At 38.1% G+C, this 25,575-nt stretch overlaps 1 protein-coding gene across 3 annotated transcripts in view; it reads left to right on the top strand.

Moving 5' to 3' along the window:
* The window catches only part of AKT3 (AKT serine/threonine kinase 3), a 150,094-nt gene extending 126,499 nt beyond the window's left edge, over window positions 1-23,595 (top strand). For all 3 annotated transcript variants that reach the window (XM_014259363.2, XM_005530590.3, XM_088053503.1), the window contains exons 11-14: window positions 5,857-6,071; window positions 8,759-8,846; window positions 17,815-17,917; window positions 19,927-23,595. In XM_014259363.2, the coding sequence (XP_014114838.1) occupies window positions 5,857-6,071; window positions 8,759-8,846; window positions 17,815-17,917; window positions 19,927-20,012 (492 nt within the window). In that variant the 3' untranslated portion in view covers window positions 20,013-23,595. The remainder of the gene's footprint in view (window positions 1-5,856; window positions 6,072-8,758; window positions 8,847-17,814; window positions 17,918-19,926) is intronic.
* The last annotated feature ends 1,980 nt before the right edge of the window (window positions 23,596-25,575 follow it).

Below are 25,575 nucleotides of genomic sequence, written 5' to 3'. Positions count from 1 at the left end.
TCTGCTAAGTTGCCTTGATTATCTAGCACAAAATGTAAGTCAACTATTTTGATATTGTTCTTTTAGAGATAAAAACCAATGCTGACAACTCTTTGTATAAGATTGACAATGAATTTAATGAAGCCTTTCATGCTCAAGGTTACTGCTAAATTTGTGTTTGCAGAGTCCAGACATTACAGCAACTAAATACCACTTAGAGGTATGTGGTAAATACAGCTCCTGATGGTGTGAATTTCTTCTGTGCAACCAAAAATCTTCCAGACTCTGCTCATCAGGGATGTTGTATTTCAAGAAATTGCAATGAAGAAGGATTAAGGGATTTTCTACATTGAGCTCAGATTGTTTGAGGTAGTCACATCTCGCTTAGTGTTCTGTGATTAGTAAAATATAGGAGAGAATTCTAAGTCCCACCTAGGGCAAGTGGAAGTACATGATTGACTTAAGATGGTCACAGACTTCACCTGCTATACTGCTGGCTCACCTCCTAAAAAAAATAATTTTTGCAGAAACTTGTAAAAGCATTGCATGTATATGTATCAACTTCTCTTTGGCATTCATTGTCTGCTTCCTATGTCTCTGCCCCAAGCCCTTGTAAATAGGAGTTTGCAGATGTGTCTCAAGCTGTTGCCTCCAAAAAACCTTTCACCTCTTAGTCACTGAAGCAATAAAAATAATAAAATATATTTTTTCACTGGTTTTCACCATAAAATTAAATGGAAATCAAATTCTGTGGACTGTTTGTTAGGCTCTTAAAGGAGTGACATGCAAAGGACCTGGAGATATATTGACTGATAAACCTAAAGATTAAAATCTACAGCCACCAGTGAAATAAAGGAAGAAGTAGTTTCTGTGTGTTTTATATTCTGGGAAAGAGAAAACTTTTAGCGCTAGTAACAATCTTTTTTTTCAAGTACAAGACCGTGGGCTTCTCAGCATTGGGGAATAGATAATATAGATAAGATAGTGCTTTTTTTGTCAATAAATGTAAACACAAGAGTATTTTTCTTCATTGATCTGTAATTACTTGCCAACAAAATGAATTACTATGTGTGAGGGAAAAACGCAACTGAATTACTGCAATCTTAGCAATCCTGCAGTGTTTTTGTGCTGTCTTAATCATCACAAAGGCAAAGGTTGCTCTGTGAACTGAATTGTTTATTTTGTATGTAGGGCTTTACAGTCTGCTCTGTACAAAGCACTATTCTGTTGTATACTTGGTCACTGCCAGTAATACTCTCCAGAAACCCCAAGGTGTGCAGAGACAGTGGAATCACTACACAATACTTTATTTTCCCTTGTTTACTGCTCTCTCAGTAAATTAAAAAAAATTTGTGTTGTGGCTTTTTGACCACAATACAAATGAAATTTTTAAGGTAAATAAATAGCTGTCCCTTAGCTGAAGCTCTGAAACATAGAAGCATTAAAGTACCTGAAAATGCCTGGCAGCAGATGCTTGGCTAATGTTTCTTGCTTGTTAAAATAGTGTGTGTTACTTAACCTTTTGCATATTTATGTAAGAAGGGAAAATACAAACTTCAGTAGCACCTCTGCAGCTGTTTTTAAAGGACCCATATAAACCCAGGCTGTGTCCTCTCACTGCAGGCGTAGGTGTGAGTTAGAGGAGCGACAATGCCTGTAAAAACTATAGTGGTTTCAGTGCAGCAATGAGTTTATGCCCACTTTGGAATGTTTATGCCCTGTTATACTGCTGGAGTGATTCAGAGAAATGCAGGTTGGGAAGAGAAGCAGGGCCTTAATCTTCACCCTAAGTGAGCACAGCTGTTACAGCTGTCTGTGTGTGCAGGAAAAACTGGCAGAGTCAGTGTAACTTCTGTGTCAGTGTAACTTTGGGGCAGAGATTGGCAAGCACTTCTTTCTGCAGCAATGCCACACCTGATGCTGCCCATGTTCTCACTTGTGCTACTGCAACTGTTCACATGGCAATTCAGTAGTTTAGGTCAGAAAACTTGATTCATGTAAAAAATAATCCAGGGTGAAACTTTTTCCCCCTTTTTTTTCTACTATCTGATGTAGTGTGTTGAATAGCTTTGACATGTTAAGGGAAGCTGTGGTGAGAGAACAGAAACAAGAGCCTGAATTAGGCTGGCAGTGCCTCTGAAAGAACCAGTTGTTGAACCCTGAAAACAAATGGAGTAAGATTTCCCCAAGATGTATAAACGATGGGAAGTTTTTGAGTTTTATTTCCCATGATCTGTGGTACTATCCAGGCTGAACTGCGGTAAGCCAGACAGCTTTGCTCAGTGAGATGGGAAGTTTGGTACAGTGATTATGTCAGGGGTGGATGACTACAAATGTTACCCACACACTGATGTCACATTATGCTGGAGCTCCTAAAACCTCACCTAGATCTCGGCAAGGTGGCTTGGATTTTGGCACCCCCTGTATGTGAAGAGGATGAAGGAAGGGAAATTGCAAATCTGAATGATCTGAGTATTTAAGCAAATTTTGTGGAAGAAAACAGTAAGTCCATCTTTACTGTGTGGAAACACACCTTACTTGAGTATGTAGTCAGTGTAGGTGCTCTCTCTGAGCCCATGGGTTCTTTGTGATCCTTGTGTTGTACTGCCAGGAGGCATCAATACATTGCTTTACAGCAGATACCGAATGGTTGACCTTGGTTTGGTGGGCCTGCTGCTTGTTCTGCTCTGACCATGAAGAGATTGGGTTGTTGGAGCAGGGCATTGGCTTAAAGACAAATTTGTGGGTCATTATAGCAAGGGACAAGAATTGGCTGGTGGAGGCAGCTCTAAAGGGCAGCATACAAAGTCCAAGAGATCAAACTTTCCACAGTGTCTATGTTGGGCTGGGTGCTTAGACTGGTACCCTGCATATACAAGGATATCCCACAGCTACTGGAAACATAGCAGCATCACTCCTCACAACCAAAGGAGATTTTTTCTAAAAGCAGGTACCTACTTTATGGTGGGCAAAAGATTGAGTTATTTATAGGTGCAAAGCTTGCAGCTGCATGTCATGTTCATTTTAGCACTGAGTTGAAGCTTTCTTGACCTGTGTTCAGTGTAATTAAAACCAAGTCCCTCAAATCTGTTTCCAAAGGATTCTGTAATGCTAGGGCAGTGTGTACAGACATGTTCTCATGCTTGCCCTAACTGCATAGATTTGGTTGTTGGAGCCGCTGGACTCCAGCACTTCACTTCCATTGATCTGACGCAGTCTACAAATCCTGCAGTTTCTAAACACTATGAAGATTGGAAATTACTTAAAGGAAATAATAGTCTATCTTCACTGTGAATGCATTATGCACAATTTTATTACATTTTCGTTAAAATAAGTTGAGAAGTATTTTGCTTTATTTACACTATTTTCAGGCTGTTTTCCTTTTGCGTAAATGAAACCATTTTGATGCTCTTGCTTGTCTGGCTGGCTGTAAACCAGGTATTTAAACAAAAATAAAGGGTTGCCAGTTTTGCCAGCTGGGGATGAGAACCCGGCTGGTGATATGCGGGTTTGGGAGGCAGTTAATCCATCTTTTATGCTTTTTTATGATTTTATGTAAAAAGAGGTTAAAAATCACATTTGGCTCTTTCTTTGTACCACTGTTTTGTTGCTGTTGTGGGAATGCAGCAAAAGGTTGTTCATACTTTTTATTATTATTAGGTAAAGTCCTGCATAAATTACGTAAAGCTGCAAATACAATTTGCTTTAGCTATTTGCCATGTGATTTGCCTTGTTTAGAGAACAATATGTTTTATTTTCCTGTTGACTTCTTCTATAAACCATGCATGCAAACCAGACCTTAGCTTACTTGTAAAAAGAATCTACCACTGTCTCACAATTTCACGTATTTTGCTAGCTTTAAAAGAAAAGACAAACTGTACAGATGAGAGAAACAGTAGCAGTGCTAATAGCTATAGCAGAAAAATAGATAATGCTTTTATTCTGTGGCAGAAGAAGTGGTGATTTAAAGACAAGCGTCACAGATTTCATACACAGTTTTTCGGCAAATAGCTTGCAATATGCTCCAACTCATAAAACATTTAATTAATTTTAAAATGCAGGAGTTATTTTAGTTAGTTTTGTCATATGTACTTATTCAACTAATTTGTTGTATTTTACACTTTCCAAAATTTCATCCTCTATTTGGAAATACCAATGAGGTAATGAGTCTGTTTGTTTTGGCACAGTCGTAAATCATATGTGTTAATGTGTTAATATTTATGATTTTTTAATCTTATATACACCAGGAGGATTTTTAATATATTTATTTTCATCATGTTTCCACTAATAATCCTTAAGGACAGGGAAAAGTAGGAGTATGAATGCATTGCTTAGTGTGGGATTTCCAAAGTTGCCATACTGGATCAGACTGCGTGTTGGTTTTGCTAACAGCACATCCCAGATACTTCAGAGCAGGCTTGGGTTTACTGGGGGAGCAAGAGGAGAGCCAGATAAATGAGCTCAACATCCCACTATTACCCATTTCAGACAATTGCATGATAATCTACTTATGGATAAAGTTATTTCTGATCTTGTAGAGGTTGCCTTATTCATTAAAGACTGATTTACTAGCAGGTATCTAACTGACTGTTCCTGTATGTCCGTTTGAATCTGGAGGAGATCTTTGTGATGGTGATTGTGTGTGTTTCTGTGCTGTAAAAAGTATTTTGTTTTCTGGGGATTAGTTTGTTGTTGCTCTTCTTTTAAAAATCAGCCATGGGGTGCTGCCTTTCAGAATCTGCCTTCTGTGGTACAGTAACAATTTTCTATAAAGAATTATTTGCATTCTTTATAAATGTATTTCTACACTATTATTTGCATTTCTTTGATTTTTCTATTTATTGTTAAGGTTTTTTGTTTATTGTTTTAAGGTTTTTTGATAGCTCTTCTGCAGCAAATATTGATTATTTGACATACACAATCGTAGTGCCTCCTGTTTTAAGATTTCTTGACTTCTGTTTCATCCTTTTTTTGTATGAAGGGGCATGATCTACTACAAATTAATAGAATTGGAAATATATATTTAATAACATTCAATTTCCATATTGCTTGTGGTTTTTATGGGTGAATGCTGCTGTTGTGTTGTCTCCATGTCTGCAATTTAATATGAAGGTGTATTAAAGTTGAGACGCACTGCTTATATTTCTTATTCCGGTTCTCTAGCAGTGCTGGGAGAAGGGCTGTGGAATAAGTTGTTTTTTAGGTGCACAACATCGGTGACATTGTGTTAATGAATTGTATAAACTCTTCCAGTTTCTTTGTTCATAAAATACCCTCTAAGCATAGTTTTGTAGTAAACACAGTAGTGTATAAACACTGCCATATTTTTTTTTTTGTATTGGCACAGTTCAGCTGTTAGGACTATTTAATGGAATGAAACTGGCAGGAGAAAGACATTGAGGACTTTGATGTAAACAAAGACCATGAAGAAACTAAACTTGTCTTAATGAGATTGAGGTGGTTCTAAATTGGAGACTTTAGACAGGTGGGGTAAAAGAGAGGGACGTGACTGAGCAAACAGATGCTTCATACTTCTAACTGAGGCATTAGTTCCCATGTAGATAGTGTCTCTTCCCTAAGCTGTGGATGGTATAAATGGCGTGATAGAGGATATAGGAAAGGGTAAAAAGAAGTATGATTGTTTGGATCAGGTCATTGTCAATTTTTAATTTTGCTTTTAGCAGTGCAGTGCCTGGTAAGACTGGAATTTCAGTGAGCTCAGGTGTGTGTCAGTGCTGCAGTTTTGAGTCAGGTTCTGGGAGTCCTTTCAGCATACTGTGAAAATAGGAGTCTCAGAAACACATTCATATATAGACGCATCAGACTGAAATGATGCTTATGTTTATGTCTTAAAGATGCTTTTGGTTTCTGTCTCAGGTGTTAGAAGATAATGACTATGGTCGTGCAGTGGACTGGTGGGGATTAGGAGTTGTCATGTATGAGATGATGTGTGGAAGATTACCCTTCTACAACCAAGATCATGAGAAACTATTTGAACTGATACTAATGGAGGACATAAAATTTCCTCGAACTCTGTCTGCAGATGCAAAATCATTACTATCAGGCCTACTGATAAAGGATCCAAATAAGCGGTAAGTGAAATGAATTGGTTATACAGGCATAACAAATGATCTAATTGTGCTGGGTCATGTAAAAATAGGGCTGTGGTGCCTGGTCTTCCTGGCTGAAGGAGCTGTCAATCACAGGAAAAGGTCATACAGAGCCCTACAATCCCATATTTCCATTTTTTCAATGCAGCAATGATTTACAAAATGAATTTAACCAGGGAAAGGAAGAAAAGCTTGTAGAAGACAAACTTTTAAAATCATTCACAGCGAAGACAGGGATCTCTTCAGGTTTCAATGTGTACTGGAACACAGGGAAGGATCTCAATTGTTTTTCCACTATAACTTAACCCTGGGTTCACTGCCTTGTCTCATGGGCCTGCAGCACTCCTTCTTGGTGGTCACAGCAGGAAAGAGGCATAGACAGACACAGCTACATTTATTAGGGCACATAAATAAATCACATATTAGACCATTAAATTAGTAATTTGGAAAAGAATACAACTGGATTGAAATTTACAGAGAGCAGTATGAACGCAAGTATCACCCAGCTGCTGTCTGTGTTCTTTTGTGGTGGGCTTAACCCTCTGGGATTGTTGCCCAGGAGAGCCATTTTCCAGTGGCTCCAGTACTGGACCAGCAATGTCTACTATTCTGTGGCTTTAAAATCTCTGACTTTGTAAATCAGTGGGATTTGTCTGTAGGTACCTTTGTTCCCCCCAGTATCTTTGTCTTTCTTCTGAGTCTCTTGGCCTGGTTTAGGGCAGCAGACATTGTCTGCCTCTCTTCTGTAGTCCTCCTTCAGCCTCTGGTTGTTCTCAAGTTTTGAATTTTTGCCCACAGGCATGCAGGGCCAGACTGGTTGCTGTGTTTCTTCAAGGGATTTGCCTGGATGCAGCCAAGTGCAGCAAGTGGGACAGCACAAGTGGTCAGCTTGTCTGCTTCCGCTGAACTTACTGTATTCAGGAAAAGCAAACTATGACCAGCCAGCCAAATGTAGGCAGAGTAGAGTAAAACTGTGTTTCTGTAGCAACTCCTAATACTTTTTAACCTCCAAACAATCTGACCCATCAAATATATTAACCTTTAGAATTGGAAAGATGCTTCCTTGTAATTAATCTTTGCAGACAGTAGTGTTTATTACAGACTTAAATTTAGAAGCTTATTTATATTCAAGTTCTTGTGCTAGCTAATGCTAAATAGGGGAGGAACACTGAGATTAACACAACTCAGCTTTTTTGTGAGCAGCTAGAAGATATTGAGAGAAGTCTGGACGACTGAAGGCTAACTGCCATGTTTTGCCAAGATGAAGAGAATTTTACAATGAGTAGTTGAGAAACAAGGAGGAATACAGCTTGAAAATTAGAATAACTTTACACTCAGTTATTGCAAGACTGATGTAGTAGTCCAGAATGTTTTTGAAATTTGGCAGCAGGGTAACACCAAAACAGACTTTTTTCTTGGTTGTGGAAATTATTCCTCCTTACAATAAATGCTTTAGAAAAGAATTTATCTTATTTAAATTCTTGCCTTTAGAATTTGTCTTTATATCTGTAGTAGTTCCTTTTAATGAAACACACACTGTTTTTGTCACTCTTCTTGTTAACATTTACCACATATGGTCTACTTATTTAGTTAAGAGTAGCTTTTTTTCTGCTGCAGCTTCCGTCTGTTAGGGCAGTAGGATCCCTGGTCTCAGGGAGAAGTTACATGAGTAGGGATCCCCAGTCTCAGGGGGAAGTTACATGAGAGCTGAGCAGTCCTGAAAGTCAGTGTGCTGTTGAGGACAGAGGTTTCCCTCCCGGATGTGGGGTTATTTTTCAACCAACAACAGCAGCTCAAGGGAGCTCACTCAGCTTGTCAAGTCAAAGTGGACTTGCTAATGCAACAAAAATTGGCCATTTCTTTCTTCTATTCTCATGGCAGGGTTAGTTTTTCTCCAGGTTAGGGAGCTGATTCTGTTCACAGTCATCAAATGGGAATGATGCTGTAGATGCAAATGAGAGAAGAGAGATATGGGTAGGATACTCCTCTTCTGGCAGCAGTGGCCACTTCTTTGAGCTCAAACCACCTTGGGCAAGTTCACCCAAAGTAGGTGAAATCCACTTCTGAAGATGATTTACCAGACAGAGTCTGGCTTTGGCAAGCTATGGGCCGCAGTGAGTGCTGTGGTTATTTACAATGGCCTTTAAATAACTTTCTCAGCAGGCCTACAATTTATTAATTTATACTAATTGACTCAGATTGAGACTATTTTATGGTAATTGGTTAATTATTACAGCACCCAGATGCAACAGCAGTGAACACTGTATAAAAATCATGCACAAATCATTACTGATTCAGTGCCTGGCACATCCTTGGCAAAATTTTATATCATCATTATTGGGTTGGTTTGGGTTTTTAATTGTGCCAGGACATTAGTTGGGCTTTCAAGCAAACTAAACTTAAGTATGTTTTTAAAATTAATGAATTACTAAAAAAGCTCATAATGGCCAGTAATGAACACTCTAGCTGGAACAATCAAAAAGAATAGACCATGGCATGGGTACTTCCATTATTGAGATCACCAGAATTCATATTAAACAGGTGAAAATTATATATTAATTGTGTGAGAATTTGCACAGATAGTCAAAAAGAAATGGTCTCTTTTCCAACCATAACTTAATCTCCCTATAAATGTTTAATATGTTTTTTTTTCCCCGCACTCTCTTTAGGCTTGGTGGAGGCCCAGATGACGCAAAAGAAATCATGCGTCATAGTTTCTTTGCTGGAGTAAACTGGCAAGATGTATATGATAAAAAGGTATGTCTTTATATGGCATTGAATAATCTGGCTTCTGCAAGGTGGTTTCCATGACAGTCATAGAATACTGTTCCCTGGAGTTAGTAATTTTTTTCTTTGCAACTTTTTTGTGTTACTACAAATGAATAATTGTTCTGAACAAGGTCAAAATCAATTTGCCTAATCCTGTGTTTTCATTAATAATTTGTCAGTTCACCAGAAATAAATTTTGCAAACCAGCCTAAACCTTTTATTCTGTAAATATCCAAATTTTTTCCTTTTCTTTTTTTCCTGGGCTTTCAAGAGAAAAGTACATGTATGACTCAAGATAATGTGAAAAATGTAATATAGTTTATCCTGAATTTTTATTTTATTTCTGCCTTTTAGTGAAAATTTGTTTTATGAAAAGGGGAAATTAAGTGATTGTAAGGAACTCAGGTAAAAATCTACTTTCTGACTGTTTGTGTATAAGCAGAAATCTTTTTCAAACTTGAAGAGATATCTAAGAAAATTAAAATAGTGTTGAAACACTGAGCCAAAACAGCTTGTGGAGAAAGCAAGTGCTGGGAATTAAACTGGAACAGTTTTCTCCAAACTCAGTCCTGTTCCTGTAATGATCAACACTTTGGGAATTATTTTAGAAAATGAATTTATCTTACTTGGGAGTGAAACTCAATTCAACTTAAGTTGTTTTATATACAGAAACTGATTTTATCTCAGTATTTCTGTAAGAATTTACTTGTTGCTATAAACCCTTTCTATTTTGATAAAGACTTTTCTTTTTTCCCCAACTGTTTTACATTGTTAATCTGCCAGTTGAGCTGCGTAATTTTAAAAGATAGTTTTTTCTCCTTTTTTTTTTTGCTTTGTTCAAATTAAAGGAAAATGGAAGACATACGACTGAGCAGAATATGTTTATGCTACAATGTCAATGATACAAACTGTTTTTTCAGTTGTTATTGAACTGGAATTTTAAAAATGTGTGGTTGTTGGTGTGGTAACTTCTCTGACAAATACCGGAATTGAAATAAAATCCTGTATATGATGATACAAAATATGGTACTCTGAAATTACTTGATAGAAGTGTGATTTTTCCCTGGCAGTATCACAAGGTTTCAAGAAATTCTACAATAAATAATCAGAGCAAGTGTATTAATCAGGTTACTTTATGAGCTCAACCACTGTTTGGTTATGTAAGGACATTGTAGAGAAGCACTGTGAGGATAAAATCTAAAAATACAAGTTGAGGACCTTTCTAGAGTAAAAAAAAATTCTCACTAAAATCAATAAGATTGCAATATGCTAGGAGTGGGTGAGGAAGAAAAAGGCTGTTACATTATTCTTGCTCTCTTGAACAACATTTCTTAATTATCTTACATTAGAAATAGAACTTCCAATTCTATACTGTGTCCGGCATCTTATTTAGTTAGGAATATATAGATAGTCTTAATTGCTTGTGCTGTGATTCTTTCCAAATGAACATGGCAAACGTGTTTCAGTCAAGATCTTTTTTTTGAGCTATTAAAAAAAAAGGAGGAATTTTGCAGCTTTTTTTTTTTTTTAATCATATAAAAATATATAAATTCCTGCACTTTGCTTTTATGCTCATAGAAGTGTTTATGGCTGATTGGAGTATGATAGCTAGAGAAACTCTAGTCATTCTCTGTTTACTCTGGACACTGTTACTTTGAGAAACTAAATTTGCCAGTGAAACATCAACTAAATTTCCTCAGTTGAACAGTTCACTTCAAGGATCACAGGCATTGATTTTGTGCTGTCTTATCACACAGTGTGTCCTTTATGGAAAAACAAGTCATGAAAATGACTTCTGACACTGTGCTTTTCTGTTTAATTAAAAATAGTTTTGTTCCTATTTGTTCCTTACAAAGCTGTTTGCCTGGTTAAAATATCTAGTTGTTCCTTCTGCACATACAGTCTTGCACTCTGCAGACTTCAGAGCTGTGCTCTGAAATATAATCCTCAAACATAATAATAAGGTTAATGAACTTTCATCAAGTGTGTTCATTGGAATGCTTATATGAATATTTTTGAGGTATTTTGTTATTCTAAAATAACTCAGAGCAACAAATAAATTTGATTTTTAAATAGGTTTATTCTATGCTTGCTTCTGTTGCTGTTTGTTGTTGGATGTAGAGTCTTTAGCGGTTAGGTCACTTAAAGAAATTGATAGTGGATATAATTATTTGCATAGTAAAAATATTTCACAGTAATTTTGCCTGAGTTTTAAGCACCATGGCACTGTTATTTTCTGGCTACATTTCAGGAGTATATTTCTGTTAGAAATTAAAGAACTGAAGTTCACTTTCAGAGTAATGGAAACCAAAAAATTATGTGTATTTTAAGTAGATGCTGGGTAATAATTTTGTACAAGGGCACACTGTGCTCCTGTACCTCTAATTTTATCATTTTACTAGGTTATCACTTTACTGGTGTGATTAGAAACAGAATTATATATCTGTAAACTGTTTCATGTGTTTGATGTGACAGACCACAGCTCTGTCAGGTCAAACGGATCCAAATGGTCAAATGGAATTATTAGGTTTCTGATACTGCTAACTAGTTAACCTAATTTAGTACTACATAACGATAAAAAAATATTGTATGGCATACTGGAGCAGAGAAGGTCGTTGCCTTTAAATGAAAAATGTATAGTAGTTAGCATTTGTGATCTGATGTATTTATTTTTGGCAGAAAAACCATGAGGGCATATGAAAAAGAGCAGCCTGTGCCAGGTTCTTCCTGTGATCATCTCAGTCCTGATGAGTTTTTATCGCTCTGACTGAGTATGAGAAATTGAATAGTTTGGCAAAATCTGAAGACTTCAAAAGCCCATGTACTAAATAAAATATTTGTTTTATTTTTAGGTAGAATCAGGAAACTATTTGAAATTTCTCTGTTTCTCATGTAAGAATTGCTTTATCGTATTTTTATTTGGGTACCAGACATACACTAAAGTTGTCAGATGTTCTGTTTAGGGTTTTTCACTGAACAAAAAGCACATGGGCATTACTTAGAAGGTCAAAATTTGGGTATTTCTTGAGGCTTGCAGCTTGAAGCACTCAGTAGCTTCATGGCAAAGGAGGTCCAGACCTTTTAGCGAGGCCTGGTTTTCCTCCTGCATATAATATGGATGAAAGATGAGAGAAACCATGTGGAAATTTGCACTGAGATACATGTTCTGATTTGTGGTAATACCTCTGATTGTCCCTGAAGAAAATTAGGGAGTGCCAACAACTGAATCTGTTAGTGCTGGGAAGGGAACATGGACAAGTGGCAGCAATGGTTGAAGCGGGAGGCCTGGATTTGATGCAGGTGGTGCTTTTGGAGGTGCCTGTCCCATTGTGAAGGCAGTAACTTCCAGCAGGAAGTCTGACAGTTGCAAGAAGCTGTTCCTTACCCTTCAGATGTGGCTGCCTTGGTTTACTCAAGACATGAACCCAGCAAATGATGAAATCCCATGATCCAAGTCCTGGGCTCAGGCCTGGAAAAATCTGCAGTATAACTATGGTCTTAAGTGCACATTTAAGTACTTCTGTGTATCAGAATTTGAAGGGAAAATAAATAGGAAAAGTAAATAGGAAAGTACCACCACTTGATTTTAGGTTGTTGCTATTTGAATAGTATTTACTACTTTCATAAAATTATCTGCACTGCCACAAAACCTGCAAAAATTACCCTCAGTGATTTCTTTGTGTTGTTACCATGTGAAGGTGTAAAAAGATCAGACAACATCTAACCAGTCTGATAACTTTCATTGTATTTCCACTGATACCTTAAACTGTGTGGGCAGACCTAGATGTTGATTGCCACCCTTCTCCCAGCTGCTGGAATTTACTGGGAGAAAAGTGTCTCTGATTCTGAAACAAACGTTGCTGGGGGTTTGTGGATTCCCTCTGTCCATGGTAACAGCATTGTATCACTTGGAAAACAGTTTATCTGTGGGTAAACCTCCCTGCTGAAGCCAGTTTTCCGGTGGACATACATCCTTCCACCACTGAAATTCCAGCTCCTTCTCATCCCCCTGCCTAGGACCACCACATGCAGGATCTGTGGGGTATTCCAAATTCCTGGCTGTGCTGTGGCTGCTGGTTGTGCAGCAAGCTGCCTTTGGTGCCATGTATGGGGAGAAAGCAGTCCCTACAGGAATGCTTATTGATCATCTTTAAGCTCAGGTCAAATTATCTTCTTTCCCCTAGGTGGAAATTCTAGTTTGAGGGGCATGAACTGGTATTCTTCCCATCTATTCAGGACAATTCGGCTGCAGTCTGATGGTCGACGGTATTCTTATGGTAGTGGAATGGCCTGAAGTTGTGTCAGTGGAGGTTTAGGTTGAATATTAGGGAAAAGTTCTTCACCTGGAGGGTGGCTGGGCACTGGAACAGGATCCCCAGGGAAGTGGCCACAGCACCAGCCTGACAGAGTGCAAGAAGTGTTTGGACAGCGCCCTCAGATGCATGGCATCACTCTTGGGAATGGTGTGGTGCAGAGCTGGAACACGATGATCTTTGTGGGTCCCTTCCAACTCAGCATATTGTGTGATTCTCTGAAAATTCACTTTAAATTAAAAGGAGAAGAAAGATCAGATTGATGTTCTTAAGCATCACTTTCATTTGGCAGATTAAGTGTATCACGGTTACTTTGAGGTAGCTTCAGCCACTTTCTATACAACACCAAGACAAGTGATTCCTGGTAAATTATCTTTGAGCAAGTAGTGTTACATATCTTCTCTCATACTGAAGTGTTTATGTAGTTGCACACTAAGTGTGAGAAAGTTCAAGGTGTAGAATCAAGTCTGTACATCTCAGTGTACTTACAACAGTCAAATACTGTGCCTGCCCCTTTCCTTCCTCTAGGAGATGGGTGTCAAATTTTCCAGGACTTGAATTGGAGTTTGTGGTGTTTCTCACACAGTGCCCTTAATGTTTGCCAAATGGAAATGCCATTCACTGGAGATAATGAAGACGCTAAGAATTTGATACTGCTTCTGCTGTCATTTCTAACATCAAGCCTTTGAAATGGCCAGGGCAGATTCAACTTGACAGATGGATATGAAATTGGATTTTTGTCTTGATCACAAACTCTTAAAGTCACTTAACTCACACTGAGTTTAGACTTTTATTTCTTTATTTGTACAGACACATGCGTATCTATGCATATGTGTATGTGTGTAATGCATAAACCCAGAAAATCTGTATTTCTGCTCCATACAGTAAATTGTCAGGAAGTCCGGTTCCTTGTCTGGTTGGAGCATTTTTCTGAACTGAGGCCACTAAAAGAAGAAAATTATCCCATACTAAAGCTTGGCAGCCAGGACCAAGCAGTGTGATTCTCTTGCAGACTGACAAGGCCTGTGTTTAACAAAAGCTTATCTTACTCTTTTTGGACACAGGTTAATGGATGTGCCTTCTGGTGCTTACATCCTTCTTGGACTTCTGATTTCTCATGCCAGGAGGGAGGAATAGCTGTGACAATAGCATGTGGATACTATTTCCTTGTGCACCAAATGTGAAATGTTGGCTATAGAGTGGCATCTTCATGTTGTGATCATCAGAGTGGTTGTTGATGTTGGGTGTTCTAATCTTTATTATTAAACCTCAGCTTCAGTCTTCCTTGGGATGTATCTGGAAGCTTCTGGAGTGTCACTCTAAGTGTTTATCTCTGCAGCATTTACACCTTGTTTGTCTTTCTAATGGTTTCATTACAGCTGAAATTTGTGGACATTCTGCTTTCTGTTTTCAAATGAAGTTTGACAACCAATGGACCAAGGAGACACCCCTCCAGAAAGATGATTGCCAAGAATTTGCTTTGGGGAAGGGGAGGTGTGCCTTTAGTGTCATCTCAGGAGTCTGGAGTGGGATGTCCACAAGACTTTAGCCCCATCTGGTTTGGTGTAGGTGAGGTAGAACAGATGGAAAGGAGCACTCCTCAGTTCTTTGTCCACACAGCTGTGTGGGAGGTGGAGGTGAAGCTGTGAGGGAAGGAGGCAAAGTGTATGGAAAGATTGAAGAAACCTTTCTGCTACTTCTGTTCAGCTTTATCTGTGCTTCTTAACCTCAGCTATTGGTTCCACTTTTCCAAAGCTTTTAGGGGTTGTTGGTGCACATAAGGGCACAGCCTAGATAAAAAACAGTGTATGCTGTTGTGGAGAGCTGCATGGCTGGACAGTTTGTTTTTGTAGTCAGTGAAGTTTCCAAATGCCTTCAATATCCAGGATATGAAAGATACTGCTTTAAGATAGATGAATCCTAAAAAATACATTGACATAAATTTGCATCAGGTCCCTCCCTTTTTGCTACAGCCTGGAGTTTCATGTCTTCTACTTGTTTCACTTCCCCAGACAGCTGAACTTCTGTCATCACTGCAATTTTCATCAGCTAAATTATTGGATGTCATTGATAAAGAGTTTTCTAGTAAGCCTAGCTGTTGAACATTGAATTGGAGCACCAGATTAATGAATTTTGTTTTAATGGTGCTTTTCATACCTGATTAAAATAATTGTAATTATTTGTTCCTTAAGAATCACTTAGTGCTGTGCTTCTCTTCCTAAAATAATGTTTTCAAAGTGTTTTCCATAACCATTACTATTTCAGGTAGATGGAGAGAACAAGGGGATGATTTAAAGTTGTAGTGAGGCTTGTTCATCTCAGTGGATTAAGAACAAAGAAGTAACAAATCCATGGATAAAACAGTAGTTGGCCTGTAAGTTTTTGAGGAAGAAACTTGTCATCTGATGCATTTTCCTTTTCCTCTCCAGCAGCACATCCATACACTGCTACCTATAATGATCTTACCTTGCCATACCTTTTGTGTTTCATTAACTACTTCAGCCTGACTCACAGTTGTTGCAGCCTGTGAAGTGAGGATTTGCTCCTTCTCTTTGCAAAGCAGTTGTAGCATGAAAGGTCTCAGGTGTACTTCACAGCAGGAGTAGTTTGTTCTACTGCTTATGTATGCTGCACCATTGAAAAGACATTGCTTCTTATCCTTGACTTGAGAAAAAAAGAAATTTTTTCCTAAGCTTGTATTTTCATTATTTTAAAATGACAAGTTTTATTTTTTTATGAAATGGCATTTTCTGTTTCTAACCAGTAAAAAGCTTTCCAATCAAGGAAGTAGTAAAATTGTTATAAACCTGTTATCTTATAAGTATTTTTCATATAGAATTTATTACTGAGATCTGTGGAATTGTCATTTTAAAAGGATGTGGTGGACACTTGGCCTTGACTAGAATACATTACTTGGCTTCCTGTAATATTGTGTCTGCTTTTTTGTTTTCTTTTGTTTTCTTTTGTTTTGTGTGCTGCATTTTTTGGTTGGTGTTTTCAGGGTTTTTTGGGCTCTTTGAGAGTTCTTTTTTTTGAGAGAAAAACAAAAATAAAATGGCAATGTGGAATGTTGGACTGGAATAAATCTTTTATTAGGAATAGTGTGTTTGCATTGCTGGAGAGATGAAAAATTTTGGAAATCTGCTTTAATAGTGCAGAATTGTTTGGGGTAGCTTGGATGCATATAAAAATAAATTTCAGAAAGTGGAGGAATCTGTGCAATAAAATAGAGTACTTTGTTTATAAACATTGGATGTAACTTGATTTTTATCTGGAACATTGTTCTGATGTTGTGTTTATATATGTTAGCTCCTTAAGAATTTGCTCTACAATGCCCCAAACTTTTACTTCAAAATACTTCTCTGCTGTTATATTATTTCCATTCAGGACAATGTAAGGGAAAGATGAACTTAGTTTTGTAAAAGTATTAATCAGATTTATTGTACTCTGTTAGGTATATGAAGTGATAGATTTGGTTTTGCTTAATAATTGCTTGCACTGTTACTAAAGATATAGATCAGATGATATCAGTCTCTTAGTATGTACAGGTCATGTGCATCTAGAGCATAGAACTTGGGAAAAGGAGGGAGTTAGCAGCAGTTCCTCATTCTTTGCTGTGGGACAAATGACCAAGTTAATTGTTTGGTGTTAGTGTTCTGGAGTTGAGGACAGAGAGAATGTGAAACTAGTGAAAACCCCACACCAGGTGATAATATCAGTGAGCCAGGATATAACCTGTTGTATTGAAAGGAAAATCAATTACACTTATTCTCAGGGTGTGTTGTACATTGCATATGGGGAGATAGCACCAAAGAACATTGTCACACCACACACACACACACACACACACACACACACACACACACACAGAATTTGCAATGTCATACATACAAAACTGCTGTATTGTTTTTGGACTGGCAGCATGAAGTGTGATATTCCATACTCAGTGTGCCTTCCAGTAAAAATTTACTGGCAGTTCTTTTGGTGGAGAAGGTGTATAGCAAAGCTGGTTCAAAAGAGGGGCATGGGAGTCCTGCCTGCAGGCTGTGAGTGGCTACTAGTGATTTGCTGTTGGGAAATCCCACACCGTGCTGTGAAAGCAGAAGGCAGGTTTAGATACAGCAACTCCCTTAAGCCTGTACTGGCCTTTTTTCAAATGTAAAATTTATTTTCATATCATGTAATTTCTTTAAACAGTAAGTTCAGATGTAGTTCTTTTTCTGAAAAGAAAACCCCAAACCATGCTTATTATGCTGTCTGTGTAGTCCTTTTCTTCTTAGCTGTTTATACCACCCAGTTGTGGTGAAGTGTCTAGAGATGCCTTTGCCTGACAGCTATGCGGGTAATTAAATTGGCCCGAAGAATTTCTAGGAATTATCTTTATGCAGCTCAATTTATCTGCAAGTCATGTGAGAGTGATACTTGGAATTTAGTATTGTTGTGCTATTGACTGTATTCTAAACTGGTATTTTTGGGATTGACTCAAATGGGTTTTACCTCTTACTAGAAGTTAGAGAGTGAGCTGTCTCTCCACAGACCTACTTGTTTGATCTGGGGCATAGGGAAAGAGAACTTGTTTTCCTGATAGTAATTTGGCAGATTTGAGATTTAGTAATTTTTTCTTATTTCTTGGTGCCTTTCAGCTTGTACCTCCTTTTAAACCTCAAGTGACATCTGAGACAGACACCAGATATTTTGATGAAGAATTTACAGCTCAGACTATTACAATAACACCGCCTGAAAAATGTAAGTCAGAAATGATGCATAAGCATGATGTAACAATTATGTTTATAGTAAAGTAATGTGTAAAGTTTTTTCTGTTTGAATAGAAGAGCTGTTCTCACTGTTACTAATAAAAGTCTTCATATGAAAGTGTGTATGAGTAACTCTCAATAACAGCTTTATTTTAAATATACAATACTTACAAAGCTTAGAATATTAGATCACTCTGGGTTGGGGTTTGGGAGCATTTTTGGTGGGGGCTTTTTTGTGGTGATTTTGGAGTTTTTTTCATTTGTTTGTTGATCTGGGGTTTTGTTTGTTTGTTTTCAAATAAGAGAAGACACCAGTTTCAAGTGTTTACTGGTTGGCAGTCAAAGTCCAAGTTCAGCAAAGTAATTGGAACACAGACCCTTCTTTAAGTATGTGAACAGTGCTGGTGGCTTCAGTGGGTGTGTAGATTTAGTAAGATGGGCATATTTTGAAATATGAAATACTTTGAAGAAAGTATTTTGAAAAAAAAATCAATTACTTTAAAATAAAATTTCCTTTGCATCAGCGGGGCTCTTAAAGAAGGTGTTAATGTGAATGTAACCACGGCACTGGACCTTGCAAAATTTCTTCATTGGAGTGAATGTGATTTCACCATAATTTGTGTTTTTGTCATATTGTGTTACACACAAGAATCATGATCTGATCAGCCTAGCCAGGACTTTACAGTCACTTACCAGCCCAGAGCAGTTAAAATCTTGCTCCTGAGTTTAAAGAATTTTCATTGTAAATGGCGATATTTGAGGGTTTTGTTTGTTTCTTCATATTGGAGGCTGAGAAAGGAGGATCACAAAAATAAAGGCTTAGTTATGGTTGCTTACCCCTTCATAAAGCAAGCTCATTTTCTGATGTTTTAGGACTCCTAGGTTAGCTGCAGTTTTCTGTTCATATATAGAGTATTTTCTGGATTTTGCATTTTTGTTGTTTGAACACAATCATAGAAACATAGAGTGGTTTGGATTGGAAGGGACTTTGAAGTTCATCTGGTTCCAATACCCCTGCCTTGGGCAGGGGCACCTTCCACTAGACCATGTTGCTCAAAATCCATAATTTAAGTGATTTTAAGTCTCTCTGCTGTGAAAAAAAGAAACCTTTCTTCTCCTGTCTATCTTGATAAGAATTTGTTCATCTTTGTAACTTGAACAAATTTTACTAAAATTTGGATTAACTTGGGTTCTCTTGATTCAATGTTAGACCAGGATTAACTAGTTTTTATGTGTAGAATATATTAAGATACAAAAGACACAGAATTCTGAAAGGCTGCATATAAATACATGGTTAGAATAACAGTCTCAGCAGGAGTCTTTAAGAATAAGCACTGTTAAAAAGCCATGTGAGAATGTAGATCCAAATTCTCAGTTAGGTAACATCTGGTGCCTGCTTTCCATTGGCACTGGAAGAATTATGTAAATAAAAAAAATTATGGATTTGGCTTATTCCATATTTCTTCTGATCCCAGTAAGTACTGCAAAAATAAGTAGTTTACTAAAAATAATATCTAAGAATTGAAACACATAGAACCTGTATGAATTGTTCATTTTGTAGCTGTTTTTCTTTTTAAATCCCTTTGAAATGGAGGAATATTTAAATATATCTACAGTAAGACTATAATTTCCTGAGCTCAGCTCAATAAATGATGGAAACTGGCTGCCTCAACTGGCACTCAGCTTCTGTGCTGCCAGAGGCTGGGTGTGCCAGCATGTTTGGATTAGCCTAGAAGGGGTAGTTGTGATTGAAGTTCTCAGGTGACAATCAGAATAATATGAACCAAACAATCAACCTGAAATAGTGACTTTTGGGCATGCTGGCCTTTCAGTGAGTATGGTCCCGTTGTCTGAACATAAGCTTATGTGCTTAACTGAAGTCTTACTTTAGCTTGAGCCTTTAACCTCAGCATTGAACCCTGAAAGATGTACTGCATGTCAGGTGAATAATCAAATTTTATGGAAAATATACTGATGTTTTGAACTTCTTCCTTAATACAGATGACGAGGATGGTATGGACTGCATGGACAATGAGAGGCGGCCGCATTTCCCCCAGTTTTCCTACTCTGCAAGTGGACGAGAATAACTTTTTTTTGTTCTGCTGCTTCACTGTCACCTTAGGTTTATCAGTGAAAATGATTCCTGAACATCACCACCAGTACTAGATACTACCATGATAGCAGGGGCACTTTCAGAGACCATTCCAAATTGAACAAGTTTCTTTCCCAAACCTACCTAAAAGCCGTTCTGGTTTTGCATGACATATGAGATTCTCTCTACTCCGCTCTCCTGCTGTTGCTGCTGCCCAGTCTCAGTATAATAGCAACATCAAGAAGTTACTAACAATTTCTTTGAAGGTAGATGACTTGACTTCAGCATTGTACACTTTGTGAACAAGCAGTCATCTATTTTTCCTCACAGTGGAGGCTAAACAAAAGCCGTGTTGGTCCAGCTTATCTTCTTCCAGAAGATGAATCAAAATTGTTATTAGTCTAAACAGACTAGGCGATAACATTTTCATGCATCTGTTTGTGCTGGTTAGAATGAGGAAACGTAGAGGTGGTGATGTACATATGCAAGGTTTCTGTTAGGCATATCATTACTTGAAGCAGGTCTCTGTCATTAACATCTGGCTGGAATTTGTTTGGGAAATGTTTGAGAGAAGGACTTAAACTGTTGATATATATAAATATATATATATTATTTTTTAATTACTGTTGGATACTACAGAAGAAGCAGAACGGCTGGGCTCACCCAGTCTGCCACTTAGAACTTCCAGGTTCATGTGCAATCATGGAGAATCGAACATTATACATGCAAGAAATGAAGGCATAAAAGCAGCAGTTGAAGTTGTTCAAGGGGTTTTATAATTTGCACCAGATAACATCTTTTTCATGCTTTTCTCTTTCATGATATGAATCACCTCTGATGGCTGAAGAATGTAGACAGGCATAATGGTATTGCTTTTCACCAAAATGTGTGCACCAAGGTAAACAGGTGTTTGCCTTACTTGTTTTTATTTTGAGTTTGTGAATTAGCTTCCTCTCCAGGTGTTTAACTCCAAATATTCTTTTTTTCTGTTTTTTGTTTTTGGTTATAGTGCGGTAGTATTTATTTTTAGAGATAAGGTTTGTATGTGTCATGTTTGCAAATGCTGCTACATCTTAGAAAAGGCTTATAGCAGTTAATTTTGTAATATATGGAAGGACTGTACAAGCTGAAGGGAATAATGCACTTTTCTTCCACGTGGAAATTTTAACAAGGCTCTGAAATTGTACATACTGCTTAGAACCAGATTTTTGTGAATGAAATACTGTCTTTTAACAGTTTGGCAGTGGAGGTAGGCATTTCCAACCTCATGTGCCGAAGGGTTAAAAGTGAACAGACAAAAAAGCTACATCTTGTGCTCCATTTAGGATAAACATAAGAGCCTGATAGTGCAAGAGAAAATGTCTGTTCTATATGAAGGAATTGCATTTGAACGAGACCACAGTGATTACAAGAAAAGCACTTTATTTTAGCAATTAAAATAGTAAATTTCTGGGATCAGCTGTTCTCAAGGAAGATTTGCCCTCAACCAAAAGAGTGCTGAAACCCAGCAGGTTATGTTTAAACATGGTACCTGATTGACTGAATTTCAAAGATCACAACAAACACTCCACTGCTAGGGAAACGTCTTGCCATTTCCGAAGATCTGTGTCTAACAGAACATGTGCATAAACTTTAGCTTTGATCTTCAGCAATGATAATCTTAATAATAAACCCTTTGGTGCTAGGAGTTGGGGTGTGACGCAGCACAGTGACCGAGCGCACCCTTGCAGGCGACATCAGGAACCCCCGACTCCGTGGGATTATCATTGGAAGTATCTCTACGTTCAGCTCCTGTTAACTCCCACAAAGACTGTGATATTGCAGAATACTCCTGGTTGCGTTGTGTGAGTGAGTAGATGAGTCTGAGAAGAGAGATGTTCCTACACAGATGCCTTAGCCTCTTGATGTGGAAAGTTGAGTGCCCAAGCATGAAGCCCACTGCTGGCAGTGCATGTGCTGGGATGGTCAAGGGGTAGATGGGCATTTTAGCGCGGCAGCTAGAGATGCAGAGTAATTTAGACAATTTTTCATGTTTTGTGTTTTATCTTTAGTAATGGATGGATAATCAGATAGAAATATATCATGATGTATATTCTAACTGCATAGGATTTCATTATGTCACCCTGTAACACTAAAGACGTGTAGATGTTGTCCCTGTGCGGATAGAGGAGAGCAGCAAATGCGTTGTAGGTCTGTCCTGGACTGGTGGTGTAGAGGTGTCTACACTGACACAGTGAGCAAGTGACTGAAATAACCAAGTACTTAACAGACGGGCATTAATTAGTTCTCTGCAAAGCTCTTGTACTCACAGACTGAAACTATGGCGATTCAAAATCTGTGTTACATACCTGTGTTTTCTCCCCTATGTTTTCAGCTTGTAATAGCAATAAGTTTCTTGGCACAGGGCACCTCCAGCCAGTGGCTGACTGGCTGTGGCTCTGGCCAGCAGCTCCTCGTGGCAGTGATGCCCTGTGCTTTGCTCTCTGTTGCGTAGCCAGGTAGTGCACGTTTGCAGGAAGGGCCTGGCAGTGAACTATTTGAAAGCCTTTTAAGACATCACTTTGCATTGCATTGTCTGCCTTCTGAAATGCCAGTGGTCCAGTTCATGATGCAAAGAGTCGGCAGCCACTTTGTGCTGCCCAGGCCTGGGGGATTCTGTCTTACTAGTGTTAGAAAGAAGATGACAGAGAAATGGATAAGCAGTGCTGAGGGAAACTTTTGAAGCTCTTCTTTTGCTGTCTGCAGTTGTGGTTGGATTGGGACAGGAGGTGGTGGCTGGTTGTCTTGGTGAGCCTTTCGAGCACAGTACATTTCAGACCTTGACTCCAGCTTGTACTGACTTCCATGACATACAGTATGCCCTCTTGTACTGCAGCCATCTCAGAGGAAACAGGTCATTTCTGTTTGGATTTTGGCAGTTTTGCACACAGCTTCGCTTTCCACACTAATCCATCTTCCAGTACATTCCTGTTGCTTAAAGAACATTTATTCCAGTATTGTTTTACCTTTTTTTTCTATTTTTACTTGTGGCTTCTTAAAGCTGACTGTTCTTGCAGGGGCCATGTGCTTCTCCTAGAGTACAAAAGTAAGGTCTTTCCTTACTAACTGCAGGGTCTATATATTACACCTCAATGTACACACTTTGCTGCTACTGTTTGTACTGTCTACAGTAGAATTTCCTTATCTTGCTCCTGGTAGTGCATTACAGGCAAGCATGAAATGTAAAGTATTTATTTAAATAAAAACCTCTAAATTGGTAATTGAATTACCTCCCTGTAGCTTTAGAGTTTGTGACATTTCTTGACCTTGCTAGTTCTTTCATTAGATCCATGCAAGATCTAGTCATATGGTTAAGGATATTAAGCAGACACGACTACAAACCCAAGAAACCGTATTACTGTTGGTCATACTTAAACTGTTTATTTCCTTAAGTATATGACCCACAAGGATGTGAAATAACTACAAGAAACTGTTTTTGTACACTGTACATCCTTAGTATTTTTACACATATATGATAGGGATGCACATTATTTTCCTTCGTACAGACAGCTTAAATAAAGCACTATGTCAATCTGCTACTTCTGTGTTTTTTAATGCTAATTTGTTCTGGAGGATTGTAAATATATATATATATATGTTCAAGCTTGCCACAGAGGACGTATTTTTTTATATCTGCACATTACTATTAAATATCTTAGAGGATAAAATTCTTAAGTTGTTCTGTGTCAGAGAAAGAAAAATGGAAATGAGAAGGCTATATTGCAGATTACAAAAGATTTCTCAAATTTTGGGTTAAATATTTACTTCATATTTTAAAGTAATTTTATATAGGTTAGATGTTTCAATCCTGAAATGCACAAAGAATTTACTTAATTTCTTCTTACAAGAAAATGTACATCATTATTTTTTTATCACTGTATATATAAAGATCTGTGCATGTTTAGTTACAAGTTTTATTTGCTGTGAGGTCCTAGTGATAACTGTAACTCGCTGTGACATATTTCAGATACTGGGTGAACAGTTTCAGCTTGTAAATGATTAAGTTACAGTATTGTTAAAAAAAAAAAAGTTTTTATGACTAAGCAAAATGTATCTGTGCTTTGGACCGAGGCTGTTTCCATACAGGTGGCTCCTGTTAACTCTATGAGATGTATGTCACTTACAAAAGTAAATTTGGGTTATACTTTTGAAGATAAGCTCCTATCAGAACATCCACCTTTTAAGTGATTTTCAGCTGATTTAATTCCTGTCCTCATATCCCACAGCTAGGTGATGTTTGGGCAAGGAGAGGGGAAAAAAGGGAAGGTGGGATTTGCAGGGCACTGCAGAATGGGACTCTTTGAAGCCCATAGACTGGTCCAGGGCCATTTGATCCAGCCAATCTAGAGGGCTGAGTGTCCTTAAAGCAGTGGGTCATCTGGGTTTTCTGATGGGTTTTCTGTTCTTTGATGTGAATGCTTCTCAGGAATAGAGGTGCTTCATCCAGGTCTCAGGTTTTTTCTTTTTCTTTTACTTCCTCCACCTTGTAATAGGAAAGAGCATCAGTTAGTTCAGTGGTAGCAGGATGTCAGTGACCAGGACAAAACTGCAGCAGTGACAGGACGATGTGGTCAATCTGCATCCCATGTTTGTGGAATCACGCTCTGTGTGCTGATCTAGATTTGATCATTGGGTCTGATACATGTAAACTTTGTAAAACCAAGTTTTTAGTGCTAAAGGAGAAGCAGGGGAAGGTGGGGAGGGATATAGACAGGTAGGCCTGGTGCTGTAATGACTTATTAATTGCTACAAAGTAGAGTAACTGCTGCAAGGGAAGTTATTCCTTGTAGACTCCCTGAAACACAATAGTTGCACCTATGCCTGGGATGAGTATGAAAGACCTACTTCGAGCTATATATACTGGCAGCCCAGGACCCTTCGTTGAAATAAGACTTGTACATGCACGTAGGTGGCTGGCAGTGGGGGACCCTGCATGTGGCCACCAGAAGCCACCTGTAGGTGAGGCAAGTCCAGAAAGGTTGAGGGTCCTGCTGTGCTCTAGGGTCTCAGTGAAGCCTAAGTGCCAGGAATAGGTGCCCGAGTTCCTTTGCATGCATAGCCTAATAGGCACTGTCCCCTATTTAAAAACAGATTAATGCTGAGGAATAAAAAAAAAAAAAAAATTAAAGTTTGCGTTTTCCTACATTTATAAATGTATATTCTTAACTGTGTAAGCATCTATAAAGTAGTGACACTTAAAAAGCTGTCAGCCTGATTACTGTGAAAAATCCCAAGTTTGAGTAGAGAGGGCTTTCCTTCAGCAGCCTTTCTTCTCCCTAAAGACCCGAGGCCTTTCTCAGCATGCTCAGTGTCATATCCGTGAAGCTGTTCAGGGAGGTGATCAGATGTGTTTGGCAGTTTTATATGGCAGGAAATTGCAATAGGGAGGAAAAATCACTTTGATGTTAGGGCTGTACCACTAATAATTCTTAAAATATAAGGGAAGGAAGGATTGTGTTCCACACCCAATGGTAATTTATTGCATGTGTTGTTACTCTACTTTTTTGTTATGTTTTCTG

Source organism: Pseudopodoces humilis, chromosome 3 (assembly GCF_049639895.1).
Source record: "Pseudopodoces humilis isolate 2021_Gansu_Grassland_sample_001 chromosome 3, ASM4963989v1, whole genome shotgun sequence".
NCBI lineage: Eukaryota > Metazoa > Chordata > Aves > Passeriformes > Paridae > Pseudopodoces > Pseudopodoces humilis.
The sequence above is the reverse complement of the archived record's forward strand: the minus strand, read 5'-3'. Positions and strand labels throughout refer to the sequence as shown.